Source organism: Pongo pygmaeus, chromosome 20 (assembly GCF_028885625.2).
Source record: "Pongo pygmaeus isolate AG05252 chromosome 20, NHGRI_mPonPyg2-v2.0_pri, whole genome shotgun sequence".
NCBI lineage: Eukaryota > Metazoa > Chordata > Mammalia > Primates > Hominidae > Pongo > Pongo pygmaeus.
Window position 1 is genome coordinate 56,373,358 of NC_072393.2, and position 12,132 is coordinate 56,385,489.

At 50.0% G+C, this 12,132-nt stretch overlaps 1 protein-coding gene across 5 annotated transcripts in view; it reads left to right on the plus strand.

Moving 5' to 3' along the window:
- MYH14 (myosin heavy chain 14) overlaps positions 1–12,132 on the plus strand; it is a 109,332-nt gene that overhangs the window by 81,853 nt on the left and 15,347 nt on the right. For all 5 annotated transcript variants that reach the window (XM_054464874.2, XM_054464875.2, XM_054464873.2 and 2 more), the window contains 6 exons: positions 2,567–2,779; positions 5,454–5,666; positions 6,904–7,065; positions 8,325–8,453; positions 9,804–9,892; positions 10,135–10,258. In XM_054464874.2, coding sequence (XP_054320849.1) covers positions 2,567–2,779; positions 5,454–5,666; positions 6,904–7,065; positions 8,325–8,453; positions 9,804–9,892; positions 10,135–10,258 — 930 coding nt within the window. The remainder of the gene's footprint in view (positions 1–2,566; positions 2,780–5,453; positions 5,667–6,903; positions 7,066–8,324; positions 8,454–9,803; positions 9,893–10,134; positions 10,259–12,132) is intronic.

Sequence of the window (12,132 nt, forward strand, 5' to 3'; positions counted from 1 at the left end):
CCGTCTCTACTAAAAATACAAAATTAGGTAGGCATGGTGGTGCATGCCTGTAATCCCAGCTACTTGGGAGGCTGAGGCAGGAGAATCGCTTGAACCTGGGAGGCGGAGGTTGCGGTGAGCTGAGATCATGCCATTGCACTCCAGCCTGGGCAACAAGAGTGAAACTCTGTCTCAAAAAAAAAAAAAAAAAAAAAGAAAAGAAAGTTATTTATATATTCTAAATGCAAGTTCTTTATCAGATATATGCTTTGCAGATATTTTTGTCCAGTCTGTGGCTTTTCTTTCCATTCTGTTAGTCTTTCAAAGAATAGAAGTTTTTAATTTTGTCTAATTTATCAATTTGTTCTTTTATGGATTGTGCTTTTAGTATTGTATATAAGAAATTTTTGCCTAACTCAAGGTCAGAAAGGTTTTATCCTAGTTTTTTTCTTGTTTTCTTTTTGTTTGTTTGTTTGTTTTGTTTTTTGAGACAGAGTCTTGCACTGTCGCCCGGGCTGGAGTGCAGTGGTGTGATCTCGGCTTACTGCAACCTCTGCCTCCTGGGGTCAAGTGATTCCTCCTGTCTCAGCCTCCCAAGTAGTTGGGATTACAGGCACATGCCACCACACCCAGCTTTTTTTTTTGTATTTTTAGTAGAGACAGGGTTTCACTATGTTGGCCAGGCTAGTCTCAAACTCCTGACCTCGTGATCCACCTGCGTTGGCCTCCCAAAGTGCTGGGATTATGGGCATGAGCCACTGCACCTGGCCTATCCTGTTTTTTTTTTTTTCTGGCAGTCTTCCAGTTTCAAGTTTACATTTAGGTCTGTGATTTATTCTGAGTTAATTTTTATATATGATGCTATCATGGCTCCATGTTAATTTTTGTGAATATAAATATCCAACTATTCCAACACCGTTTGTTCTCCACTGATTTGTTTTTGCATATCTATTGAAAATCATTTTTTTTCTTCTTCTTCTTTTTTTTTTTTTTTTTTTTTTTTGACAGAGTTTCACTCTTTTTGCCCAGGCTACAGTGCAGTAGCGCGATCTTGGCTCACTGCAACTTCTTCTTCCCGGTTTCAAGCAATTTTCCCACCTCAGCCTCCCGAGTGGCTTGGATTACAGGTGTGCGCCACCACACCTGGCTAATTTTTGTATTTTTAGTAGAGACGGGGTTTCACCATGTTGGCCAGGTGGTCTCAAACTCCTGACCTCAGGCGATCTGCCCACCTCAGCCTCCCAAAATGCTGGAATTATAAGCATAAGCCACTGCACCAGCCTTTTCTCCAGCCTTTTCTTTTTATTTGAAGTTATTTTGCCTCTTCTAGTTCCTTTACATTTCCATATGTATTTTAGAATCAGTTTGTCAATTTCTACCCCAAAACAAAAAGCCTTCCAATTTGGAACTGTGTTGAATCTATACATCAGTTTGGGAAGAAGTGACATCATAACAATATTGAGTTTTCTCACCAAGGAAGATGGTATATATGTCCATTGAAATACCTTAGAAATGTTTTTTAGTTTTCAATGTACATCTTTCACATCTCTTGCCAGATGTATTTCCAAGTGTTTCATGGTTTTATGGCTATTTTAAGTGATGTTGCTTTCATTTCCATTTTTGATTGCTAGTATGTAGAAATACAATAGATTTTTGTATATTGATCTTTTATCCTACAATCTTGGCTAAACTCACTTATTAGTGCTAATATAGTTTTTATATATTTCGTTGGATTTTCTACATAGATGATCATGTTTTCTGTGAACAAAGGCAGTTTTACTTCTTTCTGTACTTTTTCTTTACCCTTCTAGGACTCCAAATGCATGTATGTATGACTGCTTGGTACTTTTTTCAGGTTGTTAAAGTTCCATTAATTTCTGTTACAATCTTCTTTCTTTCTTCCTTTCTTTGCTCTGTTTGGATAATTTCTATTGACCTGCTTTCAAGTTTACTGATTCTCCTGTTGTGTCCAGTCTGCTACTAATTTCATCCAATGACTTTTTTATTTCAGATATTTCATTTTTCAGTTCTGGCATTTCTATGTGGTTCTATTTTACAGTTTCAAATCCCTCCTCAAATAACTGCCTCTTCACCCATTATATCTGTCTCGTTCTGAAACTTATCATGATGTCCTTGTGTGCACATTCTAATATGTAGGTCATCTGTGGGTCTATTTGTATGGACTGATTTTTCTCTTAACTATGAGTTCTGTTCTCTTTTCTTTTTTGCATGTTTTATAAGTTTATTTGCCAATTACTGTGTCTTTAAAAAAAACAGTAAAGGTTGAAGTCCATTTAAAAATATATATATATATATTTTTTTTCTACTGCCACTCTTAAGAGGAAGGAATACCCTTTCTTCTGTTGAACATATAGAGTTAGGGACTGATCAGTTTGATCCATTCAAGAGTTAAGCTGGTTTGGGACACGGTTGCAACTTTAATCCCTCTACCTCCCTCTTGTGTCTCTGCCTTTGTCTGTCTCTTTCTCTCTCTTTCTCTGTTCCTGGCTGCTCCCTCTTCCCATTCCCTTGTACACTCCTTTCAGCTAATCTATTTCCCCCTACCCCATCTCCCTCAAACTGGAAGCTTCTGGCAGAGGAGAAGGCAGCTGTACTTCGGGCAGTGGAGGAACGTGAGCGGGCCGAGGCAGAGGGCCGGGAGCGTGAGGCTCGGGCCCTGTCACTGACACGGGCACTGGAGGAGGAGCAGGAAGCACGTGAGGAGCTGGAGCGGCAGAACCGGGCCCTGCGGGCTGAGCTGGAGGCACTGCTGAGCAGCAAGGATGACGTCGGCAAGAGCGTGAGCAGGGCCCCCACTCCCTGGGACACACTGGGTGAGGGGAGACACGTACGTGCATGTATGCTTTCACACATAGAACATGAAAAACAACCAGCCATCAAAGTCGTATATTCATGCACAAAGAGAACAAGAGGGCTGGGCATGGTGGCTCACTCCTATAATCCCAGCACTCCAGCACTTTGGGAGGCCAAGGTGGGTGGATCACCTGAGGTCAGGAGTTTGAGACCAGCCTGGCCAACATGGTGAAACCCTGTCTCTACTAAAAATACAAAAATTAGTCAGGCATGGTGGCACATACCTGTAACCCCAGCTACTTGGGAGGCTGAAGCAGGAGAATCCCTTGAATTCAGGAGGCAGAGGTTTCAGTGAGCCGAGATCATTCCACTGCACTCCAGCCTGGGTGACAGAGTGAGACTGTCTCAAAAAAAAAGAGAACAAGAGGAGGACTGTTCAGCAAACATTTGCATCCATATACACACACACAGTGTGAAGAGAATCTCCCACCAAATACGTGTGCTAATGCACACTCATAGAAAGTAAGGAGAGCCATTCACCAGAGGTAGGTCTTCATGTAGACATTCACAGAACGTGAGGAGAATCTTCCATCCAGCACATGTTCACACACAGAACACAAGAGCTGCTCACAAAGCACACATGCTCACATTTGTGTACATGGGATGTGAGGAGAATCTTCTATTACTTGTTTTTGTTTGTTTGTTGTTTTGTTTTGTTTTATTTTTGAGATAGGGTCTTCCTCTGTTGCCCAGGCTGGAGGGCAGTGGTGCAATCATGGCACATTGCAACCTTAGTCTCCTAGGCTCAAGCAGTCCTCCTGCCTCAGTCTCCTGAGTAGCAGGGACTACAGGTGCATTCCACCATACCTGGCTGTTTTTTAAATTTTTTGTGGAGATGGGGTCTTGTTGTGTTGCCCAGGCTGGTCCTGAACTCCTAGGCTCAAATAATCCTCCCACTTCAGACTCCCAAAGCATTGGGATTACAGGCATGAGCCATTGCACCTCGCTGAGAATTTTCCATTAAATACACATATCCATGTGCATATGTACACATACAGCATGAGAAAACTACTCACCACACATACGTATGAATACTCAGAGAGAGAACATGAAGAGAATTTACTACAACACACAGCCTGAGAACCACTCCCCAGACATGACTATGTGCATACATACATACATAACACACACACAAACACACACACACACACACACACACACAGTATGAGGACTCCCACTTTGCCTGCCACCAATTCCACTGAGCACACACAGACTCTCCCACCAAGCCTCTGTCTTCCCTTAACTCATATATCTCTCCAGGGCCTGTAGGGTGGTGCCCCAAGGCTTCTCCCAGGCTCCCCTCACCCAGCCAGTGTACCAGCCTTCCGAATGGTCAAAATGACCCGCCACATCCTCCACTCCATCCTTCCTTCATTCATCCTCTAAATACATTTATGGATCACGCCCAGGGACACAGGCCACCCTCACTAATGATGGGAGGCACTGGCAGAATTTGTTGAGCTCCTGAACAGATGCCGTCTCGACATCCTTATTTCTTTATTTTCCCAACGACGTGCTTCTAGGAGTCCAATGGGTGAGGGCTTTATCTTCTCCACACACTTAGACGTTGATCTGATTTTGCTTTTAGCCAGGCCTGGAGAGAACCCCTCTCTCCCTGACACAGTTATTTGTAGTGACTCCAAAGGCCCTTGTGGGAAACAGGATGTTGATGGGAGAAAGTTTGATCCCTTCAAGTAAACAAAATAAATTGGCAAGTACCAAATAGGAAGGGAGGCTAGAGGGCCCATTCCAAGGACCGAAAGTAGATACTGTCAGTGACCAGAATTGTAATGAGCATCATGTGGGCAGTGGCGATCCACAGACATAGGCCTTGCTCTGTGGAACTCACAGTCCAGTGTGGGAGGCGGGTGTTGCACAAAAAGCCACCTAAGCAAATGTCAAATGACCACTGTGACTAGGACTAGGTAGGAGAGGGGCCCCAGTGCCAGGAGCATGGGTAGCAGAGAGGCCCTGATGGGTCAAGAGAGGCTTCCTTGAGGAGGTGACAGTTAAGTAAGGAGAGGCATGAAGGGGGACTCTCTGAAAATTCATAAGCCCAGCTCTATTTTCACAGCATTTGGGGTTTTAATTCATACCTCCCTGAAAGATCAGGGACCCTCCCAAACAGAAAACCTGATAGAAGTAGATAGTGGGTTGGTGACACCCTGGGGAGTCTGGCAGACACCAGCACTGATGACCCTGGAGCTACATGCCTTCAACCCTTTCACACAGGATTCCTGAAGATGAATTCCCAGTGAGTGAGCTCACAATGCAAAATTACAAAACTCAGAGGGAATAATCCACCATGAGTGAGAGTCAGCTGACCTAACAGACGCTTGTATTGGACTCTGAAGCGCTTCAGATAATAGAATTATGAAGCATCAGTTATTCATGAAATACATTTTGGGATGATGCTGAATGAGACACCTAGGAAGGAGCCGCTCAGTAGATTTTGAATGGATGAATAAACAAACTACAATGGGCACACTGACTTGCCACCTCCCCATCCTCCATCAAATCTTCCCCTACTCTACCTAGGCTCCTAACCTCCTCTGCCTCAGTGACCCAGGTGCCCAGCAGCTACTCTCCCTCCCCACCAGGTGCATGAGCTGGAACGAGCCTGCCGGGTAGCAGAACAGGCAGCCAATGATCTGCGAGCACAGGTGACGGAACTGGAGGATGAGCTGACGGCGGCTGAGGATGCCAAGCTGCGTCTGGAGGTGACTGTGCAGGCTCTCAAGACTCAGCATGAGCGTGACCTGCAGGGCCATGATGAGGCTGGTGAAGAGAGGCGGAGGCAGCTGGCCAAGCAGGTATTGTCACACAGAAGGCCACAGGGTGCCAGTCCAGCTGGGGTATGCCATGGTGTGTACAGGCAGCAAGAAGGGCAGCAAGGGGTCTCCCCGACCCACCCACCACTCTGTCTCCTCCACCCGCTGACCACTCAGTATCTCCCCAACCCTTCCACCACTCGGTGTCTCCCCACCCACCCACCTGCCACTCATTGTCTCCCCACCTGCCTGCCACTCAGTATTTCTGCGAGTCTCTCATGCCAGCCAAACCATCTTCCTCCCACAAAACCATCTTCGTATTCCCCAACCCATTAACCTGCCATGACCCATTAACCCACACACATATCCTGTTGACCTGTTGCTGTACCCAATCATACATCCTCCATCCACCACACAAAGCATTCATCCATCCGCCACCCCATCTATTCAACCACCCCAACCACCCACATACAGCCTCTCCCCCAACCAGCGCTATGTCCAACTACTGTTGCATCCACCCAGTTACCCCCTTCCAACCCATCGCCTCTCCCCAACCCAACCCCTCCCCTATTTACCCAACCCCAGCCCCTCAGCACCCCCTGCTGACTCCACTTAGTCACTGACTCACTGACCTGCTCATCCGCTCTCCCCTCCATCCACATCCTTCCCCAATCCAGTCAGTCATCGCTCCCTCGCTTCCTTGTTTGTTCCATTGCTCTCTCCCTCCCTGCACCGTTCATTCATTACTCGTTCTGTCCAGGAACTTCCCATGTCTTCCCTCTGCTAGGTGATGAGGGGCAGGGGCAGCTCTGGGTGTCAGAAAGAGCCCTCTGGAGCCGTGTAGGCAACAGACTTGGGGTGGAGGGTGCTAGAAGCTGGGGAGGCAGGGAAGAGAGGTGAACAGGTGACCTAAGGCCAGGGGTCTCCGTGGGGTTTTGTCTCTACTAGCCCCTTTGACTTAGACATGGCTGAGTGTCCAAGACTTGGCCCTGGGGGCACTGGGGAACCATGGGAGGGCTATGAGCAGGATCAGCTTTGGAGACGTGTTGGAATGGCCTGGAGGGGAGAGATGAGAGGCTAGAAAGGAGGCTTAGGTGACATGGGGGACTGAGCTGGGGCAGTGGGGATAGAGAGGGACCAAGTAAGGAGAGTCAGGGAGTGAGAGGAATGGGGCTTGCAGCCTGGGCAGGAGCTCCAGGGCAGACATCCATGTCCCTAGCACACAGAGGGAGGCTGGGCTTCCTGTGCCTGACCCCGTCCCTCCTGACCTCGTCTCCAGCTGAGAGATGCAGAGGTGGAGCGGGATGAGGAGCGGAAGCAGCGCACTCTGGCCGTGGCTGCCCGCAAGAAGCTGGAGGGAGAGCTGGAGGAGTTGAAGGCTCAGATGGCCTCCGCCGGCCAGGGCAAGGAGGAGGCGGTGAAGCAGCTTCGCAAGATGCAGGTAAGAGCGGGCGTAAGCTGTGCCAGGGAGGGGAGACTTTGGTGTCTTCAAGCCCTAACCATCACTCCAGGGTCTGAGGCTAGCTCGGACCCCTCCCTCTCAACCCACAGGCAGCATCTGCACGGGTCAGCACCTTTATAAACATCCATGCCCCAGAGGCTGGCTTCCTTCTTCTTCTATTTTACATTTCTTTCATTTAAAATGCTGCACTTTTAAGTCAAATTTCCTCATTTTTTGTTTGTTTCTTTGTTTGTTCAGTTGTTTTTTTTTTTTTCTTTTTTGAGACAGTCTCATTCTGTCGCCCAGGGTGGAGTGCAGTGACGTGATCTCAGCTCACAGCAACCTCCGCCTCCCAGGTTCAAGCAGTTTTCCTGCCTCAGCCTCCTGAGTAGCTGGGATTACAGGCGTGCGCCATAATTTTTGTATTTTTAGTAGAGACGAGGTTTCGCCATGTTGGCCAGGCTGGTCTTGATCTCTTGGCCTCAAGTGATTCACCCACCTCCGTGGTTTTGTTTTTCATGTGAAAATACCATATGGTTTTTTGGCCAGACACGGTGGCTCACACCTGTAATCCCAGCACTTTGAGAGGCCAAGATGGGCAGATCACCTGAGGTCAGGAGATCAATACCAGCCTGGCCAATATGGTGAAACCCTGTTTCTACTAAAAATACAAAAATTAGCCAGGCATGGTGGCACGCACCTGTAGTCTCGGCTACTCAGGAGGCTGAGGCAGGAGAGTTGCTTGAACCCGGGAGGCAGAGGTTGCAGTGAGCTGAGATCCCACCACTGCAATCCAGCCTGGGTGACAGAGCGAGACTGTCTCAAAAAAGTAAAAATAGAAATAAAATAAATAAATCAACAGTAGGCAAACTGAGGCTCAGAGAGGGGCAGTGGCTGGCTCACAGTCACCCAGCAAGGATATGGCCAAGTTGTAATTCAAACCCATGTCTACCTAACTTGAAGCCAGGCTCCATCAGGCTTCCAGCTGCCTTCTAGGCTCAGCCAGATCAACCTCCTCCCTTGAGGACCAGAGTGGGAGAGGCTGGCCCAAGGCCACACAGCAAGTGGCTTTATACACAGGAGCCTGCAATACACAGGCTTTATACACAGGAGACCTGCAGCCCAGGTCTGCAGGGTTCGGAGAACTCCCTGCTTGTTCATGGGAGCTGAGGAGCCCCCGTCGGTCTGGCAAGGGGCTGGAGGAGTTCCCTGTGCTGTGTGGCCAGGCTGAGCCCATCTACCTTTTCCGTTCCACCCAGGCCCAGATGAAGGAGCTATGGCGGGAGGTGGAGGAGACACGCAGCTCCCGGGAGGAGATCTTCTCCCAGAATCGGGAAAGTGAAAAGCGCCTCAAGGGCCTGGAGGCTGAGGTGCTGCGGCTGCAGGAGGTAAGGCTGGGGTAGGCGGGGCCCTGGGACAGGAAGCTGGGAGGTGGGCAAGGCTAACTTCGGGGCCCCTGGGGTGTGATGCTGGGGAGGTGGGCGGGGCTAACCACAGGGTCCCTAGGTGTGAGCCTGGGGAGGTGGGCGGGGCTAACCTCGAGGCCCCTGGGGTGTGATGCTGGGGAGGTGGGCGGGGCTAACCACAGGGTCCCTGGGTGTGAGCCTGGGGAGGTGGGCGGGGCTAACCGCAGGGCCCCTGGGGTGTGATGCTGGGGAGGTGGGCGGGGCTAACCGCAGGGCCCCTGGGGTGTGATGCTGGGGAGGTGGGCGGGGCTAACCTCGAGGCCCCTGGGGTCTGATGCTGGGGAGGTGGGCAGGGCTAACCACAGGGTCCCTAGGTGTGAGCCTGGGGAGGTGGGTGGGGCTAACCGCAGGGTCCCTGGGTGTGAAGCTGGGGAGGTGGGCGGGGCTAACCACAGGGTCCCTGGGGTGTGATGCTGGGGAGGTGGGCGGGGCTAACCACAGGGCCCCTGGGGTGTGAAGCTGGGGAGGTGGGCGGGGCTAACCACAGGGCCCCTGGGGTGTGAAGCTGGGGAGGTGGGCGGGGCTAACCGCAGGGTCCCTGGGTGTGAAGCTGGGGAGGTGGGTGGGGCTAACCACAGGGTCCCTGGGTGTGAAGCTGGGGAGGTGGGTGGGGCTAACCACAGGGTCCCTGGGTGTGAAGCTCGGGGAGGTGGGTGGGGCTTACCATGTGGCCTCCGATGCCAGCCTAAGAGCAGGGATTTTGTCCTAGGGCACTAGGGAGCCATGGAAAGATCCGGAAGAGAGGAAGGGCAGGGTCAGCTCTGTAGCAGTTGAACTGGAGTGGGGAGATTGGAGTCACAAAGGCTGTGGGAGGGGGAGTGGGAGGGGGAGAGAGAGAGAGATTGAGAAAGAGAGAGAGAACCCTGAGCCAGGGCCAAGGGGATGCAGAGGACGGAGAAGGCAGTCAGAAGGCAGGAGGGAGAAGGCTGTAGTGAGGGGGGCCGGAGGAGGGGAGGAGAGCACTGGGGGCCTGGCCCAGTGATTGGGGGGACCCTGGAGGAGAGGCAAGTTTGAGAGAAGAACCTATGTGCAGTAAAAGGTGGAGAGGGTGAGGGGCCTGGGGTTTGGGCTGCAAGAGGTGAGCCCAGGTCAGGGGCTCAGGAGACAGATTTAGGAGACATCTGTAGATTGAAGCTCATTCCACGGTTACCCAGGGACAGCATGAGAAAAAAGCCAAGAGACTTGAGGTGTGAGGGACAGAGAAGGGGTGAGACCTGTGCCCAGATTGCTTCTCCTCACACCCACCGGCCACCCGTCTCTCTCTCATCACAGGAACTGGCCGCCTCGGACCGTGCTCGGCGGCAGGCCCAGCAGGACCGGGATGAGATGGCAGATGAGGTGGCCAATGGCAACCTTAGCAAGTAAGTGCCCCAAGGATCTGGAGGCTGAGGTACTGCGTCTGCAGAAGGTGAAGCTGGGGTAGGCTGGAGGTGGCTGGGCTCTGGGACAGGAAGCTGGGAGGTGGGCGGGGTTAACCTCGGGGCCCCTGGGGTGTGAGGCTGGGGAGGTGGGTGGGGCTAACCACAGGGTCCTGTAGTGTGAGGCAAGGCACCCTCCTCTGACCGTCCTGTCCTCTCATCCTCATCCCTTCCTGTCTCCCTAGGGCAGCCATTCTGGAGGAGAAGCGTCAGCTGGAGGGGCGCCTGGGGCAGTTGGAGGAAGAGCTGGAGGAGGAGCAGAGCAACTCGGAGCTGCTCAATGACCGCTACCGCAAGCTGCTCCTGCAGGTGAGCACGATTGACCGCCCCCACCAGCCTCAGTCCCCATTGACCTGGGACCGTAGCCTTCAGTCCTCTTATTCAACAAATCTAGAAAGGGGATATTTGAGTTGGGTTTTGAAGGTTGAATAGGAGTCCTTAAAAGGGTTGAAAGGCATGATTCACTTGTATTTCTGAGGGGTTTCTTCAGGGCTGGATCCAAAGATGAATTATGTGGGGTTTCTGTCCTATGAAGTTCCCTGGAGGAAACAGACATGGGACTATGCTGTCACATTATAGGCCAGCAAGTGTGATCATGGAAGTCTCCTGGGCCCAGTAGAGAGAGATAAAAGACTTTCTGCAGAAGTCATAAGAAAACATTTGGAAAAAGAGACATTTGGCTGGGGGTTTTAAAGCATAAGTTGGAGTTCAGCAGAGGGAGAAAAGCATGTTTTCCTTCACATATTTATTTATAAATATTTTCTGAGGATTCCAGTGGCCCAGATCCTATTCTGGGTTATGCTGGGGACCTGGAGATGGATAATACTAAGCCTCCGCCCTCAAACACATCTTAGTCTAAAGGAGGAAACAGACCATCCCAATACAGAGATACAAGTGAAAATGGAGGAAACACGGGCACTGTGGGAACCTAGAAGGGACTACCAACCTAGCCTGGAGGATAGAGGCCATCAGAGACGGCTTCCTGGCGGAAGTGATGCCTTGAGAGATATTAAAGGAAGTGTAAGAGTTTGCCAAGAAGACAACAGAGCGATGGGATTTCCAAGGACAAACCAATGTCTGCATTCTTCATTAATTTTTTTCTTTTCTTTTTTTTTTTTTTTGAGATGGAGTCTCCCTCTGTTGCCCAAGCTGGAGTGCAGTGGTGTGATCTCGGCTCACTGCAACCTCTGCCTCCCAGGTTCAAGCGATTCTCCTGATTCTCCAATTTTCTTTACAAACTATTTAAAAATTAGCCAGGCACAGTGATGCATGCCTGTAGTCCAACTACCTGGGAGGCTGAGGAGGGAGGATCGCCTGGGAGATTGAGGCTGCAGTGAGCTATGATTTTGTCACTGCACTCCAGCCTGGGTGACTGGATGACAGAGTGAGACCCCGTCTCAAAAAAAAAAAAAAAGGTAATAATTATATGCTCAACAGTTATGTGTAGTAAGACTACTTTTTAAATGGAGAGAATGGGGAAGATATGCAAACAAATTTTAACCTACTTTAATTAATTGATGGTGATAGTATTAGCATTGTTTTTCTGAGACATTGAGTTTATAATGTGGGATGAAGTAAATGATCAAAGATGGGATACTATGTCATCTACTATGTCCTTGACATCAGGGTACTCAGCGCCAAAGAACCTTGATGCAGTTGTCCTAGAGAAGAGATTAAGTTTTTTTTTTAAAAAAAAAACAGGCCAGGTGTGGCCGGGCGCGGTGGCTCATGCCTGTAATCCCAGCACTTTGGGAGGCAGAGGCAGGCAGATCACGAGGTCAGGAGATCAAGACCATCCTGGCTAACACAGTGAAACCCCGTCTTTACTAAAAATACAAAAAATTAGCCAGGCGTGGTGGCGGGTACCTGTAGTCCCAGCTACTCGGGAGGCTGAGGCAGGAGAATGGCGTGAACTCGAGAGGCGGCACTTGCAGTGAGCTGGATCGCGCCACTGCGAGATCCAGCCTGGGCAACAGAGCGAGACTCCATCTCAAAACAAAAAACAAAAAAAACAGGTCAGGTATGGTGGCTCATGCCTGTAATCTCAGCACTTTTGGAGGCCAAGGCAGAAGGATCACTTGAGCCCAGGTGTTTGAGACCAGCCTAGCCAACACAGTGAGACCCCATCTCTACAAAAAATATATATGAAATAAAAAGAGAAAGAAAAGAAATTACATTTAGTT